This window comes from Phaenicophaeus curvirostris, chromosome 7 (genome assembly GCF_032191515.1).
Source record: "Phaenicophaeus curvirostris isolate KB17595 chromosome 7, BPBGC_Pcur_1.0, whole genome shotgun sequence".
Classification (NCBI taxonomy): domain Eukaryota; kingdom Metazoa; phylum Chordata; class Aves; order Cuculiformes; family Cuculidae; genus Phaenicophaeus; species Phaenicophaeus curvirostris.
Window position 1 is genome coordinate 36719415 of NC_091398.1, and position 25094 is coordinate 36744508.

Here is a 25094-nt window from a genome sequence, read left to right on the forward strand (position 1 = left end):
CTCATAAATACAGTCCTCTGAATCCCTATCTCTGCTTCAAATAAGAAACAAATACAATTCAATTTTACTAGGACTTGTTAGCTCATGTTGCGTGCATGTACATATGAAAATCTCACAATCTGAGTTAAAAGCCTGAAGGAGCATTTCCCAAAATACTCAAATAAATTGAATTCTGGTAGTGACTTTATTAACCCCAATTACCTTGATGTCACTTCCATTCAAACACATTCTATTTATGCGACTGCCATTTGGTCTGCTGGAATCAATCCAATAGATGAACTCTTCTCTGTAGTCAAAGTCTATTGCAATCACATTGTTCAGCCCCTAAAATCAGAAGAAAAAAAAAAAAAAAAAGTCCAGTTATTCAAATGTTTGAATAACTGTTGGATAGCATTCAGAATGAAAAATACATTGCAGGTAATTCAAATGCTTCATTTTACTGACTGTATATGTTTTTTAAGTACTTCTCTTGTAAACAATCAGAATAATATAAATATTGTAAAAGAAATGAGGCGACAAATAAATACTTCTCTCCAAAACTGCAGATGAAGTACAAAATTAAATGAAGTTTCCGTATTTTTCATTCTTATTACTAAAATGAACTTTAGCAGTAAATATTTTTACTTTTTCTAAATTTCTCTGTTAATTTCTACTTTTGGCATTACTTTGGCAAACTAGGAGTTCAAATACATTTACAGGCAACCCCCACCTCAAATTCTTAATAGAGGAAATAACAGGTGAAGGAATACAAAAGCCTATCACAAATTTATAACATTTTAGAAATAAAGGTCAGTAATTTGTGAAAACTTAGCCTTGTATCATCATATTATTCAACACTAAACATTTCTTAACTATCCAGACTAATAAAGAGCACGGACTGCCTGCAGGTCTTTAGTTTCAGGTGTTTTATTTTGGGTCAGTTTATTTCCAATATTTATTGTAACATTAAATGTAGGTAAAATTATTTGTACACATCTTCAGCAGTGTTGTCTCATCTTAAACTTGTGGTTTTATTTTTTTCCGTTACACACAACACATGGAATCCTACACTATGATCTGCGTTCCCTTGGTGTCCCAATTAAAAAAAAAAGTAGGTAAAAATCAAAAATAATAAGGAGGAAGATTCTATCTTCTCTCTCTGTGTAAACCCGAAGGACTTTTATGACTAGGAGCAAAGAAAATGGAAGGCAAAGAACATACATGAGGCAATTAAAACAGTTGTATGGTTTATGTATATTAAAAAAAAAAAAAATAAAAGAGGGAGAAGAAAAAGCTGGCACATAACTCAGAGATGACTGAATAAGCTCCTACTTTCAGAACCTTTACTCTGAGTTTATATGAACACATGTTAGAGTGGCAAAGCACAGATCAAATACAAAGAGAAGGGTGGGTTTGCTTCTTTGCCAGAGCAGCTCTGGTATTTGGCTTCATCTGGCAGATGTTTAAGAAGGAGCTGATCCATCATAACATTACAAGGACAAAAAGATGTCCTTATGAGGAAGGCAGCTCACCTGTTCTGCTGGTAGAGCTTCCTATTTTACTTTCAAATCTGGATGCTTTCAGAAATGCCACGTTTGCAGGATTAAAGGCCAGGAGTTTCAATAGCAGAGGTATTTATTAGACTAGTAAATTAATGTGTTATGGAAAACACAGATTTCTCTTCAGTGGCTGGAGCTACACAGTCTCTAATGTACTGAAGAGGAGTCCATTAAATTGAAGGCCTATGAAGCTCTGAGCCAATCTGTCAGCAGGAACCGTAAAGAAAATTTACTGTTGTTCCCCTCTTTTCACAGGCTTCTTTTAATAGATATACCAGCAAAAGAGGAGAGAGGCAGCGAGATGTAATGAGAGGCAGTCAAAAGTATTTCAGAAGAACAAAACGACTTTAACATAATGTTCATTATGCTTAAATAAAGTCCACATTCAATGCAAGATGGTTAACTTTGTAATTACTGTTGTAAAGACCCGAACACCTCTCTTGTGACATTAAGATGCGCAGCTTACTCACAGGAGAAGTCACAAAAAGCCTAATGCTATTGACTGGCATAACTGATTTTCTTCTCTTTCAATTAATCAAGTGATTAATTAGTACTCGAGGAAACACATTTTTATTAAAACATATTTTGGAACCCTAAGCTATGGTAAGTAACTACACTTAGGTGAAGCATAGAAGCAGAGCAGAAACTGCTAAAATGACAGCTCTGTACTTACTGGGTGACTTTCTATTTTTGTAGTTTTTCAAGTAAGTTTTTTTCCTGCTATCATGATTTAAAGTAATTATTTACAAAGTTAGATTTAGCCAAAGATATAAGCTCATGTGTTGGTATACTGTAAATCTTAGTGTCTAAGTAAAAAAAAAAGAGATTTGGATTATGACAGTAAGTAGCCTAAATAACACATGGCCAAACAGGTTTTTTTTTCTTTTATTTTTTTAAAACTAAAATATACAAATTGAGCAAAACATATTGCAATTGAAGAGGATCACAGAAAACATAATTCTTTTAGTACATCAGAATGACTGATGAAACAACTGCCTGAGCTTTAATCATGCCAAACTCAGAGAAATTTGTCAATTTAAAATATTATAAAAAAGTGAAGGTGCTGCAGTTGTTCTATGGTGGACACAATGCCAATTATAGGATGATGTTTCTGTTAGTTGCACACTTTAGGAAGGAATAAAATTATCGAGTTAAACTTAGAGCACGGTACTAGGATTATACCTGTTTCAACAAAGTGTAGTTGGATCCATCAGTGCTAATTTTTCTTATTTCATGATGATCAGCCAGAATTAAGAAAGGTTCCTCATCTAAACCCCGGGAGAGAGAATATATTAGACTAGCTTTTACGTTAATTTATGGAAAATCAGGAATACAATGCTGAAATACAGATGGTTTGAAAAATAAATGTTACATGCTCTGATCAATGTTATGGATGAAAGAAATACTTAAAACACTCAAATGTTCCAAGAAAGATCAATGATGCAGTATAAAAATGAACAAAGCCATCAATTAGTATATCTTTCAATGCAATTTTTATTTTTGCCTTTGTAGTATGGGAACCATTCTATAGTTTACGCTAATTTAATTTCAAGAGATTAAATTTGAAATATATTTCATACCACTTCTTTTAATTTCAATATTTTCTTTCAAATTATCATTAAGACTATTATTTGTTTGGTTGCAAATCAAGAACATTTTGCTCATTGCTTTTTGAGGTTCAAAACTCTGAAAATCATAGACATAAAGAAAAATCTATTTAGAAAAACCTTGATTCTCTAATTAGGAACCGAAGCCAGATTTGTTGTTTTTACCCTTGATTCTCTAGTGTATCAATAAATATTCCTTCAGATACTCATTCATGCCACCGCATACTTTGTACCATCTCTGATGCTGACATACTAATACATAATAGTAAATATATAAATATATGTATAAAGCTGTCTTCATTTTAGCTTTATTACCAGAGACCTCAGCTAAAATAACAATAATAAAAAGGTATTAATAATTCAAATGTATTTAAGACTTGCACCTACTGCTCACTTGTATATTCTGGAATTTAAGGAATGTGTTGTTCAACCTACTCTGCTCTTGTACCACCTTGCTTGCATTTTACGTTCAACTCCTAAGACATTCTCCAATTCTTAAATGATCCGAAGCAGCATCCTCAGCGCTGACTGTTAGTGGGTTGTGGAGAATGGCTGTGGTGCTCTGCTCTGTGGTACAGAGTTCAAGACAATTTATGCAAGAAATCGGCATTAGGCCAACCACTCACATGTTGGCAGCTCCTCGCAACACAACCGTTCTTGCCACAGCACAAACAGCTTTGTCATGATCACTTCTGCAGTTTGATATATTGCAGCTCCAATAAACTGTACTATGATGCATTCCAGCTCCCCTTCTCATCTGAGTGATCTATGGCTTCTAAATGTATGAGTGGCTTACAAGGCGTGATATAGGAGTAAAGAAAAAAACAGGTCCTATATTTCTGCCCTCTCCTGTGCTCCATCTGATCACTCAGGGAAGCACCCAAGAGAGGAATATGATGCAGACTTCTTGTCATTTAGAAAGAAAATATAAATTTTTATTGATATTTAAAACCAAAACACAAACGAACAACTCTATGCAAGACTGGAATAAGGAGGAGCCTGCTCACGCTGAAGACTGCCTCCACGGTGAAGGAAATGCAGCAGAATACAGTAATGGGTTTTTTGTTTCTTTCCTGTTGACATTTTGCTTTTCCTTTCACTGATCTACTGAATTCTACTCACTGAAGCACATAAAAATAACATCAGACGGAGGGGTGAGGAAATAACCAGAGTTCACATATACCCTGAACTGTACTGTGTATTATTTATAAGACTTGAGGATTTCATATGCTATAGGAATAATGGATTTTGAAATTTCTATTATTTTTTCCTGTTCTTCCTTTCCAAATCAGGAAGTTTGACGTACATTCCAATATTCTAAAGTTGATGAAATGATACAGTAGAAGTTTTCTGCACATTTCTCATAAACATCTCCTATCACGTGACTCAAAAGTAGAATTAAGTGATGTATTTTAACATTCCTAATACTTTTTCTAATAAAGATACTAATTCAAACTTTCATAATCCCCCTTAACTACTCATTACAAAGGATTTGAGCACAATACATATTAAAAATAGAACTTATTACATTCAGATATTGAATCACATTCATATTGCTCATTGAAAAAGCAATGTGCTTCAAGGTAACTCTGACCTTGGGGCTGAAGTACTTCACGTATTATTTTGGATACAGCTGTGGATCAAAAAAAGAAAAAAAGTCATACCTGAAAGAGACTTGCAGCCGTTTAAGTTATCGGGCTGTATTTCATACCCATCTGCACACAAGCATTTGTAGGTTCCATAGGTATTGACGCATTGCTGGCTACAGGGAAATCCAGATGAACATTCATCAATATCAATACATGTTTTGCCATCATCCTTCAGCTGGAATCCCGGCCAGCATTTGCACTGGGAAATAAAAAACAAATACAATCATTTTGATTCTGTTAATTATCGTATGTGCCTCCTTCTGAATAAGTTAACATCAAGCTTTTTTATATGCTCTCTGTTTTTCAGGTAATATCTCAATTGCATTGCTATTTATACTGTTTACAGGCAGAAATACCTACGTTTCTTTTCATCTATTGCTGCCATGATCCTAAGTACCATCCCCTCCCAAATAATCCTTTATAATGAGAAAATATTCTTTCATCTCTAATTGAAGAAAAATACATCTTTTTAAAAATAGGGAAAGGATTATTCCATGAAAATAATGATGGATGGACCCTTTGGAGTTTTTTGTTTTCAAATACATATGTGTATTTTGGTAAAGACATACAGTTTTAATAAATTTTCTTGAAGCACTGCTAGCATTCTGTGTAGCAGGTAGAGTAATGTATAAGGAAATGCCTGAAGCTGATTTTTATTGAGGTCTGATGATTACCATGGCAAGCTTATCAAACGCAATGTGAGTGATGCAAAATACAGCTGGGTAGAAGGGTTTTGAAACAGGGACATAGTTTCATCAATGGAAAACTTTCTGTCATGTTCTCTCCTGTATTCTCAGTACTATTCTCTGCAGATACTCATAATATGCTTTCTCCTCAATGACACTAATTCAACAAGTTCTTTATCATATCCGACCTAATCTCCAGCTCTCTAGTCTATGGACTTCCAACTAGGACAGAGTTTGAGAGGTCTGACTACATTTAGAGCTAAGCTGTGCTGGACAAATCTTATTTGGACTCAGTGAGCCAATATTCTATCAAAAAGATGGAACATTTATGGGTGCAGATAGGGATATTTCAGAATTAAAACCCTAGAAAAAAAAAAATCTCATTTCTATTCTCAGCTTCTATTTACAGGCTAGTGCAGTCAGTGGCCTCTTTACGTCTCATGGCCAAAGAGTGGAAATAGGTAATTCAGCAAACACAACTACATGCAGACAACCAATTGTTTTATTCTGCAGCTAAGGCAGTTATACATTGTTTAAATATTTCTGTAAGTGTCTTTGACTCAAAAAAAAATAAAAAATCAGGAGAAAACAGTTATTCCTGCTATTCATTCCTATGTGTTTTCCTTTTTCACAGCTGATTTTCAGTGCTTTGTACACATCAGGATGATTTGTTATACATAAAGAATTTTGTTCTTTTCCATAGGTATAAAATATGTATTGTACCAGGCTTTTTAAATAAAATATATGGAAATAAAAATGCTAATGTTCTTACTATGGTAGGTAAGCTACTTCATTACAAGGAAGTACAAGACATTGGAGTTCTATTATAATCATGCAGTAGTTAAGAAACAGTTAAGAATCTGCATTATATTACAGCACATTTTGTAATTATTCACCTTGTATCCAACAGGAAGATCCTGACAATCTTGAGAACAGCCGCTCACTTTCTTACTGAGGCATTCATTAATGTGGCAGCTTTTCTCATCAGATCCATCACTACAATCTTCTTTGTTATCGCAAACATCCCTTTGAGGAATACATTTGCCATTTTTGCACATAAAAAAAGATCTGTTACATGACTGCTCTGGAAAACAAAAAAGAGAACACAACTTGGTGTAGTCTATTAGCATTTGGAACAAATTTTCTCATGGACCACCTGCCATGTGTGCATGTGAGATGAAACTACTGTGTAAAAAATTGAATACTTATTTCTTATTGATAGTATTGTAATATCTTTTTCTTTTCGGTGTCTTTAAAGGTTATCCCCCTTCTGGAAAATATGTGAATATTTCAACTTAGTACTCCCTTCCACATACTTGTTCTCATATAATTGAGAACTCTCTACATTACCTCTGCACAAAATATAGTTCTACGACTTATAGAACTTAAAAAGCATGGCCTCTCACCCCTGTGGATGCTGATGTGTTTAGTAACATGACTGTCCAAATTCTGATGCATTCCTTGTCTGAGGATATGAATACACGTTGGTTTGGTTTTTTTTTTCCTGTTTGGCAAAACTTGAATAAATCAGCTCAGCTACATTCAGGTTCTTCAAATCAGAATCACAACAGTTGTTAAACTAAGTATGTTGATTTACCTCAAAACAAATGAGTGATTTCAATCAAAATCACTATAAAGGACTGGGCTACTGTACAACGAAGTCGTAAGATCTAGTCAAAATGGTTGGTCTTTCAAAAAGCTACAGAAGAGGATATTCATTTTCCCCTTAAAACCCAGTCAGATCTCAGCAAACTTAAGCCAGGAGAAAAGAGCAATTAAACAAATCACATTTGGTCAGTAATTTGCTAATAAAAATAGACCAGCTTTTAATACAGGAAGAACAACTCAGCATCCTCTTTTGTATGATCTACTCTTGTGTGATGAGTATATTAAATCACAGAATGCCAGAATGGTCGGGGTTGGAAGGGACCTCTGGAGATCATCCAGTCCAACACCCCCCACTAAAGTAGGCTCGTCCAGAGCAGGTTGCACAGAAGCACGTTCAGGCAGGTTCTGAAGAGGATTCTCCACACCCTCTCCAGGAAGTCTGTTCCAGTGCTCCATCACCCTCTAAATATATTAAACATTTTCAGAGCAAGCTATAAACTCTGACAATAATTACATTAATATAGTCTTATTTTAGTACCAACAGAATGTATGCATTAATTAACTAGCAGCCACCTAATGTTATGAGAATTGATGGCTTGAATTTTTTGAGCAGTTTTGGACACTGAGGACTGACAACACGTTCTCCTTGCAAGGTATAAGGGATATCACCATTCAAAAAATTAAATACAAACCTGAACTTTTGCATTTCGTGTTTATAGGTGCTTCATCTGAATGGTCCGGGCAGTCAAAATCACCATCACATTGCCACTGGGAATTTAACAGGCATCTCCCATCAGCACAAGTGAATTCTCCAGGATGACAGTGACGATACCCTGAAAATACACAAATCAATGAGTACATACATTGCTTTGTTCATTTAACTCAAACTTTGAGTTCCTTACTTTTGCTTTGTAATGAAATACAAAGCATGTGCTTATACATGAGAGTCTACCAACAGAGAGAGAAACCAAATGTATCACGCAGCATAGTACACTATGTACACTAGTCACAAACCAAATGCCACATATGTAAAACATATTCATGCAGCTTTCAATCACAAATGGATTTTTTAAGGTGTAATTTAATTTATGCTATTATTAGGAAATAGCTTCCTAACAAGCATTTTAGAAATTACTATACCCAGCAAATATTTTTGCGATACGCTTTCTCTACTGTATGCTTTCCTATACGCAGAACCTTCATAATTTTAACCATACTAAACATGCATTTTCTAAGATGGCCACAAAATCAATATATATGAAATTTATACATTTTCAAAGTTAAGTAGATTTCTAACAGAAATTAATAATGTGTAACAAAAAAGAGAAAACCTGACAGGCATTTGCTTCTTACAACATCTGTTGGGTCTAATCCAGAATCAATATCAACAAAGCAGTAGAAAAAGTTAGAAAAGTCAACACAAATTTAGCTTTTTCTATTCAATCTTGTAAGATGCTTACTTGTAAGATTCATTACACTAAACCAAATACTACAAAACTTATGTTCTTGATGGGAAAGAAAAGTGTAACTTTTTCTGTAGTCCCTGTGTATAAATTCTACCTCAAATACTCTGTAGTCCTTTAAAAGAACCCTGAAAGCAAGCCTTGATTTAGATTAAAATTCCAGAATAAGAGAAAAAAAAAGTAAATATTATTATATATAACATTATATATCTATAACATTGATGAAGCAATAATCATTCTGATTATAAAGAATGATTTTGCAATATTTTCTAAAATTATGCTACACTGTTTAACGTTCTACATTTTCATCTTGAAAAGAAAGACTTCCAAAAACATGATTCTTCCAAGCAATAAATCCAAATTATAATAACTACTGAAGCTTTGATTTAACTACTGAAGCTGTGAACATATATAAAATGAGCACTCATAACTTTCTACTCTCTAGAATTAGGAAGTCAATATTTTTTTCTTTTTTTACTCCCCCCCCAACCCAACTACTGTATTTCTTGCTGTGTAGTATAACTTTCTTTTCTGATAGCAGATGGAGACATAATATTTGACAGTCTGGAATGAGATATCCCTCTCCGTCAAGAGCTTTAAATCTCTCATATGTCTTTGTGATTTAGAAGTGTGTTAATGCACTATTTTCAAAATGCAATATGTTACTCCATTAATTATAAATTATAAGAATTCAAATAATTCTGTGTTCTCCTGAAGGTGCGAAGGTTTTAAATAGAGGATGCTTGAAAGAAGATAGTTTGGCTTGATATGGTAAAATGGTGAACAGTCACAAACAGCACCTTTCAAAACAATATGTAATTTACATGAGCAAAAGCAAATGAACATATAATAGAGTAAATAAGCAACACAGATTTTAAATGCACAAAACCTCACATGGTAATCAATAGCTTACTTGCCTTTTTAGACAGAACATTTGTTCTGTGCTTTCCATAAATGTTATTTAGAGATATTACTGTTTCTGAGTGTGGCCTAAATATTCTGTATAGGCATTTACATAATATAAGAAACCCTAAACACATATGACTGTTAAAAATTAAACATTCACACATGGCTTTAGTCGATATCACTTAACTGCAGCAACAATCATGACAGAAATGTTTAATTGATAGAAAAACAAGTTTATAGAGACAAAGACAAAAAAGATATACAAAATGAACAAGAAATTATAGACTGTACATTTTAAGTTCTGCTACATGTTACTAGCAATGAACTGTAACTCAAAAGTATAGCAAATAATTTGTCATTTAAGCTCCATCCCCAAGTTAATATCAAGCTGCATTCATTAGAGCAGAACTTAAAAGTTAACATTAAAATCTTTTTAAAACGAGCTTAGCTTTCTTTTTTAATAGTGTGTGAAAGTAACAGAAGGCAGCAGGCCTTAGCGTTAACAATTTGCAATTTTTCCTGTTCATTCTACTTTTGTTATACTTGCCACATTCCAGAGATTCATCTGATCCATCTCCACAGTCATCATCATGGTCACATACAAACTGTTTGGGAATGCAGACTTTGTTACGGCACATGAAAGCATTCTCGTCACAAGTGTTATTAGGAGCTAAGGAAAATACAGTACATAAAAAATTAAATTAAATTGAGAACAGTAAGATATACAGTAATTTTCTTGCAGAAAGATGAAATAAGAAGTAGTCTGAGAGGATTCAATGGAAATAATGATAACGTTTGAGTTATGCAAAGGGCACCACACGATTCCATTGCAGAAAAAGATACTCATCACCACAAAGATAACTGAGGAAGTAAGGATAGCTAAAATCACATGTAACCCAGAGCAGAAAGCTTCAGAAGTTGATGCTGTCTGCAGCTAACCTAAGATCTGCCTCTGAGGAAAATAAATTTGAGAAGTACAGATGTCCTTCCTATGTTATTCTGCCCTGAGTAAAACCTCTTCCAAATCCATAATCACTCAAAATTCAGTGGAGAGAATGTATTTCAGTATTTTTAACCTACACCATTTTTGTATACGTTAATATATAAAAATCCTTAATGAAAGTACTACTGAACTCCTGACACTTTTAATACAAATATATCTCAGAAGACTGGAATTCATAGCTTTTAGGGCAAGAGATGTCACTATCTGGACAATCAGCCAAAATAAACTGGAGACAGAACCGTATCTCCCTTTTTGACGTGCAAACTCGCTGACACGCAGAGCATTTTGTCCAGGAAGAGAAACAAAACTCAATAGTCAATGATGTGCTAATTTTCATTAGTGAACATACTGTATGATGTCTATGATGTGACACACATACTGTTCTTCAGCTGGTGAGCCCCTGTATATATTAACAAAGCCTGGAGGTTTTAAGCTGAATAAAGCATTGAAAGATCCTAGTACATATGCTCACGTGCAGTCTATCAATCTTTATTGACAACACTGACAGTATAAGGGTATAATACAGACACAAAAAGCATCTGGATATCGTAAAGGAAAATATTATAAGAAATATTATGCATTTTTAACATGGAAACATACCGCAACCGGCTGTAGACAGTTCATCGCTTCCATTAGGACAGTCTCTTTCACCATCACAAAGCCAGTGTTGAGGAACACAGGCATGGGAGCCTAAACAGCTAAATGTATCTGCTGCACAGGTCACCGAACCTGAAAAAAAGCCAACATCTGAGTCTTGAACATATTCTAACTGCTTTTTTTAAGTTAATGGGTAATGATTGGCTAAGGGGGTCTTTATTTTAAAATAAAGCTGGAAGAAGATTTTATTCTCCGCAGTATGAAAACTATACTGGCTAAGACTATATTTTACTTTACAATTTTTACAAGCTACTATTTCTTCCATTCTTTCCATTTGTTAAATCTCTGAATTTTCTGTCAAGAACCTTAATTTGCCATACTTCATCAGAACTATCCAACAGAAAAACTTGTCAAAGTGATTTTGGTCTTTATGCTTGACTGCATGTTTGGACTGATTGAACAAAGGAACTAATACTGTATACCACGTATTCCTCACATCACTCTATTCTATGCCAGGACGCTAAAGGTATTCAAAACTTGCATGTCAGCCCCATGTAGAAAAGAACAATGTGCACTGAGTACAATAGTAGTGGGAGGAAGAAAATGTCTGGCAGTTCTAGTGCAAGTAACTCCACATATTGTTTATTTGACTATTTTTTTAACAGGCTTTTCTCCAGATAAGAATACTATATCCTAGGATTAAGTTTACTCTTTTTGGAAGACAACTTTTGCACAATTCAACAATTGTGCACAAAGTTGTCTTTAGCAAAGAGTAAACTTACTCACTAGAGATATAGTATTCTCTATTCTAGAGAAAGCTAGTTAAAATAAATAGTAAAACTAATTTTAAAAAGATATTATTTTGTGCTACTTATGCAAGAGAAAGAAATCTTTATTTACTTATTAGCCATTTTTTAACACTTCTGAAGTTAATCTTCAAGGTGAATAAATATTGACTTTGTAAGACTGAAAAATCTGAAATCATCTTGATCTCTCTTTTCATCTTGCAATTCAGACCTATCTCCTGTTCCTAAAGAGCCTTAAGTCCCCTTTCTTTGTAACTGGTGTGGATTTTTCCCTCTTGAAAAGATGGCCTACAATTTTATGTGCAGGCATTCTTTTTCAATAAGAGATCTGCAATGCACTTTAAGTCAAGATATAAAAAGAAGTCATTCTGACTAACCTTAAAAGAAAAAAAAAAAAGGTATGTTGTAGTGACATGCTACAATTTACTTTGCTCTCTCCTCTCTTTTCCTATTTTCTGCTCCAGGTTTCCAATTAAGCTTCAGGCCTTGATGTTTCTTAGGGTTTTGCACTGTTCTATAATTGTCCCAGACAAGATGCTTGTCTTCTCATTCCACATCATCTCCTTTTCCTAGGAGGAATCTGCCCTTTCACATAGACCTTGCCGCCAACTCCCCAGTCTTCAGCAGATGGATGTCATCTTGACGCTAATGCAGTAATTCATTCATATTTTACCATATTAGGACAGTATAATTTTTATCGTTGTCCTTTGCATTTGTTAGCATTTCTACATCTGTTTGATTAAGAAACTACTTTAGCAAACCACAACTCTGAACATAAGCTGAAGAGACTTCTTCAGAGTCTGCAGGCACCTACCACTGAAATGTCAAAATCAAATCCTGATACAAGGGTTTTAATTCAAGGATGGGAATTGGATAAAAGTTTGGTTCTCCTTTCTGCCCACACTGGTGCACCTTTTATCTCTTCACTGGTAGGCTACACACAGATTATGTTGGTCCCATAGAAAGGTATCTACCTGTTGGATGGATGGGGACTGAGGGAAGACATCCTCTAATGCCCTATCCTCAAAGCACATTCTCTTCCGAGATGCTATACTTATTCCTTTTCCACCACCTTCTTGGATCACTTGGACTCTTTCAGTATGATCTGACACAACATAGGACTACTTAATCTACTTACCACATTACTACATTAATCTACTTACCACAAATAGCATCACTCTCATCTAAACCATCTCCACAGTCATCTTCACCATCACAAGTCCATTGTTTGGAGATGCATTTATTTGCAGAGCAAGCAAATTGATTCCATGAACAAGACGAATCTAGGAATGACATTACCCACTGCATTTGTTAGGGTCACAGCAGCATAGCATTCCCTGTATTTTCTACCATAGTTTAGGACTCTCCACATCACCATAACTGCTCTTTTCTGCCCCTCTGATTTTAGCGCATCAAAACACAGATGAACCTAATCTTGGCATTCAGGACATTAACAATTTGTCTAAGAGTTTGCATTGACTCATACATTTGTAAAAATAAATAAAGGAATAAATAGTAAAACATTCAAAATGCTTACATTCTAATATTTTAAAAAATTTTGCTAGCACGGTGAGAACAAATACTTTAAAAGCATAAGTCCGGTTTGCGTATTTGACATGGATGTTATAAGTATAGTGAACTGGTTTAATTTGGTAGAAGTACACAGGTGGCACAGTCCGAGATTTCTAATACAGTCTTCCACTTGGTACTGCAGTATTTAATTGCATCTTAAAAAGATTTCAGGTTCTTTTCTCTCAAGAAAACTTTCTGTATATTTGTATTATGTTGTCCCACTCATACTTTACCATACATTGAAAATAAAAGCATGCTTCTGCATTTCAAAATCAGTATAAATAAGTGCTACTATTATAACCTTTCCCGAATGCTTCAAATCATCTGCTTTTCACAGACTGCTATCTTTAATAATAAAATTTATTTTGTTTTAACTAATGACAACAAATTTTAATATTAACAATAGAAAGAGTTTTAGGTAATTCAACCTCAACTTAGAAGTAGAGTATTTTAACAACTAAAAGAAATAAGTATGGGGAAAAGAATGTACTAAACCCCCTTCCCTCTGATGTTGTCAACATAAAACCTGATTTTCATTGTGCACAGTAGTCTCTAATTTTGAAGTTATAAGTTCTAGATAGACAATGTAAACTGCAAACCAAACGTAGAAAAATGATAACGGAAGCTGAGTCATGAAGAGAGTAACGTATTACTGTTGTGTTAACTGGTAAAGAAAAGAAAAAGGAGTAGGGAGAACTTGACACTGCATTTGCTGTCCTGCTGCACCTTAACTATAAAAATGATCCGTTCAGGTAATCCATACAAATTTAAGTTAAAAGAACTGTAATTATGAGCAAAATCAGCTTGCATTGTTTCATGATGAAGTAGTACTCGAGAATCTTGAAAGATCTGAGACAGAATAGACCCTTAACTTGGTTCACAATTCATGATGTATTTTATTTGTATAACTTCTTTTGTTACTTTAAATAATTATATCTTTATTACCTCTGATGCAAAGAAATGCCTGTTTTTATGTCATAAAGTCCTATTTTGGTTAATTCCTGTTGGGGTCACAAGATATTGATATAAACTGGTTACATCTATAAAGATGTCATAATGAGCAAACATGAGGAATTAGTGGAAGTGTTATATAATAAAACAGTAGAAAAGTCTGCATATAAAAATACCTTTAGGAGAAAAAAAAAACAACAGGGCTTTCATTCTGTCATGAGATAGGGTTTAAAATACTGGCAGTGTGAAAGAAGGAGTTGAATCTGAAAATGAACTTTTTTTGTAGCTCTAAATTCAATCTCCAAGATAGAAATGCACACTTCTTTTTCTTTTAAAGGTGCATTAGTGATTTACAGAAATAAAAATAAGATAAAATGCTCACCACAGTGCAATTCATCTACTCCATCCTCACAGTCTTTCTGCCCATCACAAAGCCAGGTGGTCAGAATACATCTTCCACTAGGACAACCAAAATAATTTTCTTCACATGTGGGTTTGTTTTGAACTGTGATAAAATAAAGAATGTAATGTAAAATGGTCTCTACTAGTATGATTAGGAACCTAATACATTTCCGATAAATTTCTGAATACTGATGGACAACAAAGTGTTTATATCTAAAAATTTTTTAAAATACTATTGATATTATTTGTGTTAATACAAATCAGTAAATAGCGGTAGCTAAGTAGTTTAGGGAGCTGAAATTCTTTATGTAAAGAAGAATCAGAGCACAGCTTCAACCTAAATTAAATGATTTACAGAAGAAAGTAGTATTATAAAATCATAGAACATCCTAGAGTTGGAAGGGACCCACAGGGATCATCGAGTCCAACTCCTCTCCCTACATAGGACACCCTCAGCATGCATATCATGTGCCTGAGGGTGTTGCACAAACGCTTCTTGAATATTTTCAAGCTTAGTGCCATGACTACTGCCCTGGGGAGCCTGTTCCACAGGTTTTGAGCTCAGGTAGATCGACATTGCTTGTTCTTCACTAGCTGAAGAAATTGTCTTTCTGATCTATCTGCCAGAATCTAAAAAATAAACTAGCTTGTGGCAGTATTTTTGTCACATTCACTGGGATATGCTGCAAGCCTGATGCGTGCACTGACTAACTGGAGTCATAGCACTGATGTTGGAGCCAGAGATTTAGACTTCATCACAAATTAAAAAGTTGTTCTTCCTTGCCTTTTTTCTCTGTAAAGCATGGAAGTCATTTTTCACTTTTATGAAGGCTTAGAAAACAGTTGCGAAGAAAGAAAACACTATGTATTTAGTTTCCTGATGTAGGTACAAACATTAGTCTAATAGGTGGCACAGGTTATTTTCAAAATATCAGGCAAGGTCTTTGCCTGGGAAGACCCAGACAATAAACACGAGTTCCAAGCATTGGAGATCATGGATGCTCTCTGTCAAGTTTTCTATTACTTCCTTAATGAACTGGGTCTATTGACACTGGTTTGAGGTTTTACCCTCTTTATCTCTTTTAAAAAGAAAGCTAAAGTTGTCGTATTTCTATTAATAAAGCTGTGGAAGCCATAAAAAAAGAGTGAAGAAGGAAATGTGGTGCCTATTGTGACTGGGTAGATACTAAAGTCTGTCTAACTATTGCCATGCCTAAATGAGTATTTAGCCTTAATTTTCTGTAAGAACAATCACATTCAACAAAGTTTGCTAATTTGAATTATTGCATTCATAATAGAAACAAGACTCAAAACCTTAATGTGCCAAATATGGTCAGTTTTAAATGAAATGGCAAAGGATATAACATGTAAGTTGAACTGGAATGGTATTGCTTCCAAGTAAAGGGAAGAACAATTCAGGCAATTAGTCACACATTAGAGTGATGGATTTTTTTGGCACATATTTGAAATACAGAATAAAGTAATACAAATAAAATGGCAATGGAATAAAATGGAACATTAGTTTACTTATGTAACATTAGTTTACTGAATCTATAGCATACTGTCCTCAACCTTCTTTGATATCAAAAAAGCACCCTTATAAACAAAGGCAATACAGTACATCTAAGCTATTTTGAGCTCAGTGAAACACATACAAAGCAAATTCTAAAGAATTAATAGATAATATGCAGAATATGGAGATAAGAATGAAAAACATAAATTAATATGCATCTGTCTTATAGGGAGGATGAAAGTTCCTAATATAAGGTTGATCGGCATTAGTGCCAAAGTTATACATTCTTTCTGGATCTTGGTAGTATTTTCATCAATAAAGGTTGCACAAAATATATGAGAATTCCAACAGAAGCTTTTGCTGACAGAAGAGGCTTATCACAAATAAAAGCAGAATATTATATTACCATCCAATTTTTGCAAGGCAACATAAAATCAAAGTTTTATTTTTACTAATTAATAAAATGAATTAACCTGCAAATTTTTATTTTTACTACTTAATAATTCTTTGAAGAAAGAGACAAGTAGTGGCCACAGGAAGACAATTACAAGCTAGAATAAGTCAATTATAGAAACAAACAAATGAAGTTCTAAAACATATTTTCATTGATATAAGAAAAAAGTAGGAATTCATCTGATAAACTGGATACTGGTCTGGTATATTCAAGAGAAATACAGACTGAGATGATTAAAATGACCCAGAGAGATATCCCTGTCTTGAGAGCAGGAATTCTAAAACGTCTTGGCTCATTTGCCATTGCAAGTAAAGAGTAAGGATATGATTACGGAAGGGCTTCAAGGTCCTTTTTAGCATAAGACCAGCTATAATCTGGAATATACATAAACTAGAAATTAAGAGAATATATGAGGCTCTGGAAGATGATAGTAATAACAATAGTTGAGGAAGAAACTACTTATTTTTAATTCTATAGATATTTGCTCAAGGTGCAGAAGAAGAGATACAGGGTTGACATCCCCAGAGTATTTTTGCTACTGCACTGTCCTCAGCTGGATCATAGGATGGGCCTAATCCTATAAATACGTATTATATAAAATTTCATTTATTTATTCTCATACCAAGTGCAGTTTATCTCTTATTTATTTACAGGTACGTTTACATATTGTGCTCAATTTCATCAAACTCAAATGAAAGATTCTGCATAATAAAGCAACAAATAGATAAATGCCATCCTTCATTAACTAAGAATGCATTATTGTGAATAATTTAATGGTTAATATTAAATAAGGTATAGATGTCTCAACAATTAGGGTTAAGGATTGTATAATTCTTAAAAATTCCACAACCCCAAACAAATTAGAAACTAAATATTTATTCATAACACAGACATTTATATAAATTCATCATTAAGAATTTGATTTTGTACAACATTTCAGAATTTATGATAACCCAAATAACCTATGAAATAATTAATGTTAAAACTGTGATTAGAAGATAATGAGCATTTATCAACACTGCAGAAGAAACTTGCATTAAAGCACTGTACTCCTGCATGATGGATCTTTCTCTCCACTGTTACTAGGCAAGGTCAGAAAGCAAAACTATTTAAACATTAAAAGTATTATGTTGACCTCTGAAATTCATTAATACTTATTCTGGTCATTCTCATAAAAATTGGATCATAAAGCCTCATGAAAGCAGAGGATTTCCTTCAAATTTATATACACATATATCTTGAAAATCTATTTTTCTAGTGTGTAGTGTTCTGCCTTCTTATGAAATATTGGCAGATGAGAAGTCAAAAAAGTAAGACCTTAAGACGTCGAGTAAGATTGTTTTTTGTCTCTTCCATGCAAGATATTTATTCTCAGTTTTTCTTGTTATTGGTTCTTTGCCCATACCTATTTTAATAAGTTTTTCATGTGATTCATTTTCCAAGACACTAAATTTATGACTTGTTCTTTTTTCATAATGGTGTAACATCTTTCCCATAGGGGAGCAGAAAAAGGCAGAGAAAATCTAGAAAAGTAACACACTTCAGCGTACCACAATCTCTTTGTACTGGCTGAAAACCAGAACAATAACAAAAGCAATAACCCCAGATCCTACGCTGGAAGCCTACCCCAAGTACTTCAACAAAATAAAAGAGAAAGTTAAAAAGTAAACAAGAGAAGAAATAGCATCTGGTAAAGCAGTAGCTAATAAATGTTCCCAAGTAATTCTGCTGAACCTTGATGAGCTTGCCATTTCAATGACTGATGTTTTACTTAACTAAAAATGATTAATGACAGACCCTAACCTTGAGGAAACAGAAAGCCTGGCATTACAGTTTTCTTCCGAGAAATGTATAAGCAATTTGTAATAATTTGCATAAACTTATCAAACACAAAATAAAGAAAAAGAAAAAATATTAAAAAATGCATTCATCGTTAGACTAGTCTTTATGTCAAATGTAACAGTATTGACTAAATAAATATTCCACAACAAAACTAAAAATAGAACCAAAAACATAGGAATATTTTTTTTTTAAAAAAAAGTAGATTAATTTTTTCTTTTTTTCTTTTTCACAGTTACCTGGGCATTTTAGTTCATCTGTATAATCTCCACAATCATTAGATCCATCACAGATCCATTCTGGCAGTATACAAAGTGAAGTTGAATTACAGCTAATAAATCCTGAAGATTTTATTCCAAGTTTATAGAAGTAAGCACAGTTGGTATTATCTGGAAAGAGACAGTAAATTACTATATCACATCTAATACAGACTTAGTGCCTTGTAGCTTGGTTTTCAGGTTTAGTTTGAGTTTGCACAGACCGTGCAGCTGCTGGTATCCATCTAGACTATGAATTGTATGTTATATAACAAGAAATAATCATGGAACAGATGCTATGATGAAGCACAGACAAACACGAACTTACTACAGTTCTTTTCATCTGAAGCATCTGCACAGTCAATGATCTGGTTGCACTGGGCTGATTTTCCAATGCAACTCCCATCTGCACAGCGGAATTCTGTTGAAGCACACGTTGAATCTATAACATATGGTTACAAAAAGATGTAAATTTGTGTACTAAACAGACTCTTCAGATGCCTATCACATTTATTGTGTTTAAACCCCCTGCTTTTTAGGATGAGGCACTGTACCTTATATAGCTAAAGACTCAGTAGTAATATAAGGTCTAATAAACTTGAAACGATAAATTTCTAATTTTTATCTTTATTTTTTTGGGCCTAAAAGGCTCTCTCTAGATAATTTGACTCAATTTGAGATAACCACCAAGTGAGGAAAGGAGAAGCACTTTCAGAACCATCTATGAATCTCAGATTTCTTTCATGTAACACTAGGCTGGTATTTTTTTTTTGCCTGCAAACTATTCCCTCTACTCATACACAGCTAAATGAGTAAAAACACGTAGTGTTGAAAGAAAAAATTGCTACTTACTATAGCTACATAGATTTTAGCTATATATTTTGGAAAAATTTCCTCCTCCAATCTGTCTGAATTGTAGTTAAGGGTTTATGTTTTCTGCTAAGGTAGTCTTTATTCATTGGCTGATGCAGACATATAAATATTCATGTTTTAAGACATAAAAAGAAAAACAATTTTGATATAAAAGGGAGAACAATGCTCATAAGTTTTGCAAAGGACATAGACATTGTCATGCTTCTGAGGAGCAAAGAAACAGAACAGTAGCTACTTCAAAGAAGAAACAGTACAGCAGAAGTAGAGAAGCAATCCCTCATCTTTCAGCCTTTCCTGTGATAAAGATACTTTCTCATTTATTACTTCACAGAAACAACAGCAACTGTATTTTCTGAGTTTTCCATAGCCAAAAACTCTTCTTCTAGAGGTCTGCAGGTATAAATCAAAATCACTCTTCAGATCAATGCCAACATCCGCTCTCCCACACATACCAGTATGCCCCCCTACTTGTTTTTGAATTCTAACAAAACAAATCCCAGTACCTGTAATGCCAATACAGTTACACGCATCTTCCAGCTACTTCTACTTACATACCAAGTATTTACAGAGCAATAGTCTGAAATGACCTTGGAAGTTTCTCCCATTTACCTTTACAATCAAATTCATCAGAGTTGTCACCACAGTCATTTTCACCATCACATACTTTGTTACTTGAAACACAGCGACTATTAGAACATGGCTTGAAACCTTTCCGACAGCCTCTGTTTTCTGCAAAGTTAGGCACAAGCACGTAATTTCATTGAGACACTTGATATATAGTAAAAACAGCCTTACATTAAAACTAGGCCAATATTCCAGAAGGACATTTTCAATAAAAATGCATTTGAAGCTACGGGAAGAAAAAAAAAAAACAAACAAAAAAATATTCCTTTTTTTGTCCAGCCAAAGAGCTTGCACGGCTAAAGAGATAAAGAATAATAAATAAAAGCAGGATAAGAAAGAATGAAAGAATGATAAAAAATGAAAAAGAAATGCCTAATCACCAACTTTCATTATCTTGTGACACGTGGTTGTTTAGACATACATTTATGAATCATCCCAAATTTGGCCTAAAACAAATTAGAGAGTAAAATAACAACAACAACAACAAAATAGCAGAAAATTTCTGGGTTTCTGAATACCAGTATTGCAAGAGTTCTGCTTAAGCAGGTATGCCATTGAAGAATGCACAATTCTTAGGCATGTTGATATGTTTGAAAATTCAGGAATGACTTATTAAAGCCCTAACCATTGTAGAAGTCATGCCACAATAATAAATAAATAATGTTCATTGGACAAGTTAATCAATAATAATGAGTCAGCATCCTGTACTTTATTAGACTCAGAAAACAATATACTACGTATGACCTAGTGCATGAGTTGCTATATTCAGGTGGTTAGTGCTAATTTTTTTAAGGAAAAAGAAAAAAGAAGGAAGCTCTTGCTTTTTTTTTTTTTCCCAGTCATTATTCCAGTATCAATCTTGGAGTTGTACTCAATGACCCTTATGGATCCCTTCCAACTTAGCATATATTCTATGATTCTATGAAACTGGAAGAGCTGAACTCCAGGAATTAAAGTAGACATTTTCGTAAAACTATAGAAGTGGCACATATAAACATTATGAGTGGGTTTTAAATGACATAAAACTGTTCATATGGGAAACAGAAGATACACCAAGGCTGTGATATGAACGTATAGGAAAAGATAAAGGTCAAGAGTTACAGACAGGACACATGAATACATGAAAGCAACTCAGTGATTTAGGAAAACTATTTGAACAGAGGTGTTTTAGACACTGTATCAGGCAATCTAAGTTGGACACACAAAAAAAAAAAAAGAACTATAGCATCCCTTGGGAAAATTACGGAAGTCAAGAGTAGACAGCCTGGCATCTAACTTGCTGCAAGATGAACATTGATTGGTGTAAAGAATAACAATATTATAAACTTAAAAGGAAAATTGATGGGAAAAATTCCTAGTACAACAGCCATTTTTGTATTTTATGATACTTCTATTTAATGTTTTCTATTCAGAATCAGAAAAAATCTTATTAAATACAGAACACTAAATCAAAATTTCTAAATTAAAGCTGAAAATACTTAATTATTCAGCTTTGAAAAATCAGCTTGCTGTGGTTTTCCTTATTTTTGTTCTAGGGAAATAGAACATTTAAGAACCTTTTTTAAAATATAAGTGAGATAATACACAAAGTTTGTAAGGAAAATATTCTCAGGTATAAATAATTCTATCCATATAGTGTTAAGGTTTTCTTAATGTGCATGTTGGCATTTTTTTCCTGTGCATCTCATTGACCAGCTGGTATGAATGAGTAGAAAAGTCACAGAAAAACAATATAAGCATTTTTAACCAAAACAAGAAAATTAAGGTATAACATCTGGAAGTACTTACCACAGTAAAAAAGTTTCTCATCAGACTTGTCCTTACAATGAGTAATGCCATCACAAGTCAGTTGATAATCAATGCATTCACCATTTCCACATTCAAATTCAGAATAAATGTTGCAAGTAGAATTTTTAGCTAAAACCAGAACACATTGCATTCAATTTTTAAAATCTCTTACAGCTAGTGGAAAACTTTGGATACACTTAAAATAAGTCCTACACGGTTTTTGTAAACCTAAGTACAAAGGAACTCCACCATAGCATTAGAACTTAAAAGATTCTACAGGGTGATGGTCTGCAAGGCAGCTGTGCTACTCTGTGAATCGGTTGATATTATGCAGGAATGAGGGTAAATACTTAAAAAGCAAGCAATTTTCAGAATTTTTATGGTGGGGTGGATTCCAAACCAAATTAAGAGAGAGAATCTATAAATGAAAAATACGTAGTCAAACACCCATGAAGGAACAGATAGGGAAGTAACATAAAGATGATGACTAGGTAAACACTGTGCTCAGCTACCCTCTACCCACACATGTCTTTCCATAATCCCCAGCTTGTACACAACAGCTAACAGTTTTAAGCTGAGAGAGGGGAGATTTAGATTAGATATTAGGAATAATGTTTTCCTGTGTGGGTGGTGAGGCACTGGCAGAGGTTGCCCAGAGAAGTGGTGGCTGCCCCATCCCTGGAGGTGTTCAAGGCCAGGTTGAATGGGGCCTTGGGCAGCCTGATCCAGTGGGAGGTGTCCCTGCCCATGGCAGGGGGTTGGAACTAGATGATCTTTAAGGTCCCTTCCAATCCTAACTATTCTAGGATTCTATGAGGAAAAACATAAAAGAAGTGTTGAAAATGTAGATTCTAGACAGGGTGAGATCTAATCTTGAAGACGATTTATATGGTCCTTCAAATGTTAACTTTATCACAGCATTTGTTTTTCTTTCATCTTCTTCCCCTATTTTAGCATTGCCAGAACTTAGATAAAAGAATCTGGAAAGGGTCTCTAACTGCGACAAGCACTGTAATATAGTGACATTAATAAAGACATAAGGAACCGCACACTTCCTGCCTCAGCTTCCCCTCCATTCGAGGTTGAGCCAGATACACTTGTTGAGGGGAAAAGCAAAGTCACGTTCCACATCATGACTGTGAGCCATCCCTGTGGAAACAGCCCAAAGCTTTCCACTTAATCCACTCCTGTTACGGCAAAGTATTAGCAAAATGACAGACATTTTCTCCAAATTATTAGAAAAGCTGCAAGAGTGCAAAGTGCGTATATCTCTCGTATCCTTCTGAATTACCAGCACACACTTCATGTTCATAAACATCAATTCTGCAGAGAGACAACGTGATCTAAAGAAGCTGCAATGGATGACCATATATTCTGAACCACTTCTGAACTATGAAAAAGGTGAGAAGAGGAGAACTTGGTGTTAATACAGAATGCTCTCCAAAAAACCGGTCGCCAAGGAGTCTGCCAACTTCAAGTGACACATTCCTCAATTACCAAACCAACAATTCTACATGGTTAAATACAACAGCTGGTTAATAAGTTACTATTATTTTCTATGCCTAAGGACGTTAAGTTAACATATTTGTACTCAACAGAAACAAATTGTAAATATGAAATATTCAGTATAACACAACTACCAAAATGAGAATTTAAGGAGAGTGTAATTATGAATGCTTTTTGACCCCCAAGAAGCCTTATAAGACATAAAACAGTTAAAAGCTTGATATGTGCTGAATTGCCAGATCAATTTTTACAGTATATGGCAATGAAATAAATGGCTTGGACCAGCAGTCTTTACTTATGCTAGCCAACTGCACCACATCACAGAAAAGCACCGTGTCAGCTACTATTACTTACTCACACATCTGTTATCATCTATCAGTATTCTATCCCCTCTACACGAGCAGTTCACTCGTCCGTCAGGAGTCAGAAGGCATAAATCATGACAACCTCCATTCATTTGTGCACAAGGAGATAACTCACCTGAAAAATAAACGACAAAAAATTAACTCCGTTTTATCAAATTTGGTTCAATAGCTAATGTCTTTGAGAGGGAAAAGATCACCGTATCTGAGATCCATGGGCAACTCATTCAAGCTTTATCAATCAGAGGAAAATGCCAGCATGCCTTAGATGCAAGCATACTAAATATAAACAAATGGAGTTACCTTAAATATAATAATTCTTAGAACCAACAACATTCAAAACTGCTGATATTTGGCAGGAAATGATATAACTGCTATCAAATGAGGACAATGCTAACAGCAGAAAATGGTCATTCAATAGTATTTATTTACTTGAGAAAGAGGTTGTAGCCTGTCTTTAGTTAACAGTTCCTAAACCAAAAAGAATTTAGGAAACACCCTGAAATGTCTGAACGTGGTTAAAACTAGGTAAAATTCTTGAAATTAATGATGCAGGGATTAATAAAATAGTATAATTTGCTTTGTAACTTACAACTGTTAGTATCATTGGCAACAGCGATAATGCCCATTGGCTGATGGGGGATATCAGAACGAAGAACTTTTGTATCCCCTCCTGTATATTTACTGGAACGCAGAATAGCTCTCCTCACTCCATCTGACCAGAAGATATAGTCAGCATAGACAGCCAGGCTCAGAAAGGAACCTGGTCCAGATTTGACAATTACCTAAAATACGTAAGTATAGAAAGGAAACATGAGGAGAAATGTTGTTGCTGAATAAGAAGTTTTAAAAGTGCAAACTGTGACTCACATCACATTATCGTTTTAGACAAAACAATTATTCTATACTTACAGCACCTGGAAAAATGAGATAACAGCACTTAAAACGCGTTAAGTGGATGCTACAAGGGCTCAAATTCGTTCCTTAAGTAAAAAATCGGTTTATCTAAATGAGCTTGTAAAAACACCTACTCAACAAACTACCTGCTTAATAGACTGAACAGAAAAGAGAACAAGAGGTATTGTAGCAT

At 34.3% G+C, this 25094-nt stretch overlaps 1 protein-coding gene across 1 annotated transcript in view; it reads right to left on the minus strand.

Moving 5' to 3' along the window:
* The window catches only part of LRP1B (LDL receptor related protein 1B), a 699724-nt gene that overhangs the window by 103685 nt on the left and 570945 nt on the right, over nucleotides 1-25094 (minus strand). Inside the window, exons 44-58 of the mRNA XM_069861579.1 lie at nucleotides 24597-24789; nucleotides 23997-24122; nucleotides 22137-22265; nucleotides 20334-20453; nucleotides 19180-19293; nucleotides 18834-18983; nucleotides 14769-14891; nucleotides 13027-13146; nucleotides 11061-11189; nucleotides 10005-10127; nucleotides 7781-7921; nucleotides 6377-6564; nucleotides 4810-4993; nucleotides 2721-2806; nucleotides 202-324 (exon numbers count right to left, since the gene is read on the minus strand). Of these exons, the coding sequence (XP_069717680.1) occupies nucleotides 202-324; nucleotides 2721-2806; nucleotides 4810-4993; nucleotides 6377-6564; nucleotides 7781-7921; nucleotides 10005-10127; nucleotides 11061-11189; nucleotides 13027-13146; nucleotides 14769-14891; nucleotides 18834-18983; nucleotides 19180-19293; nucleotides 20334-20453; nucleotides 22137-22265; nucleotides 23997-24122; nucleotides 24597-24789 (2049 nt within the window). The remainder of the gene's footprint in view (nucleotides 1-201; nucleotides 325-2720; nucleotides 2807-4809; nucleotides 4994-6376; nucleotides 6565-7780; nucleotides 7922-10004; nucleotides 10128-11060; nucleotides 11190-13026; nucleotides 13147-14768; nucleotides 14892-18833; nucleotides 18984-19179; nucleotides 19294-20333; nucleotides 20454-22136; nucleotides 22266-23996; nucleotides 24123-24596; nucleotides 24790-25094) is intronic.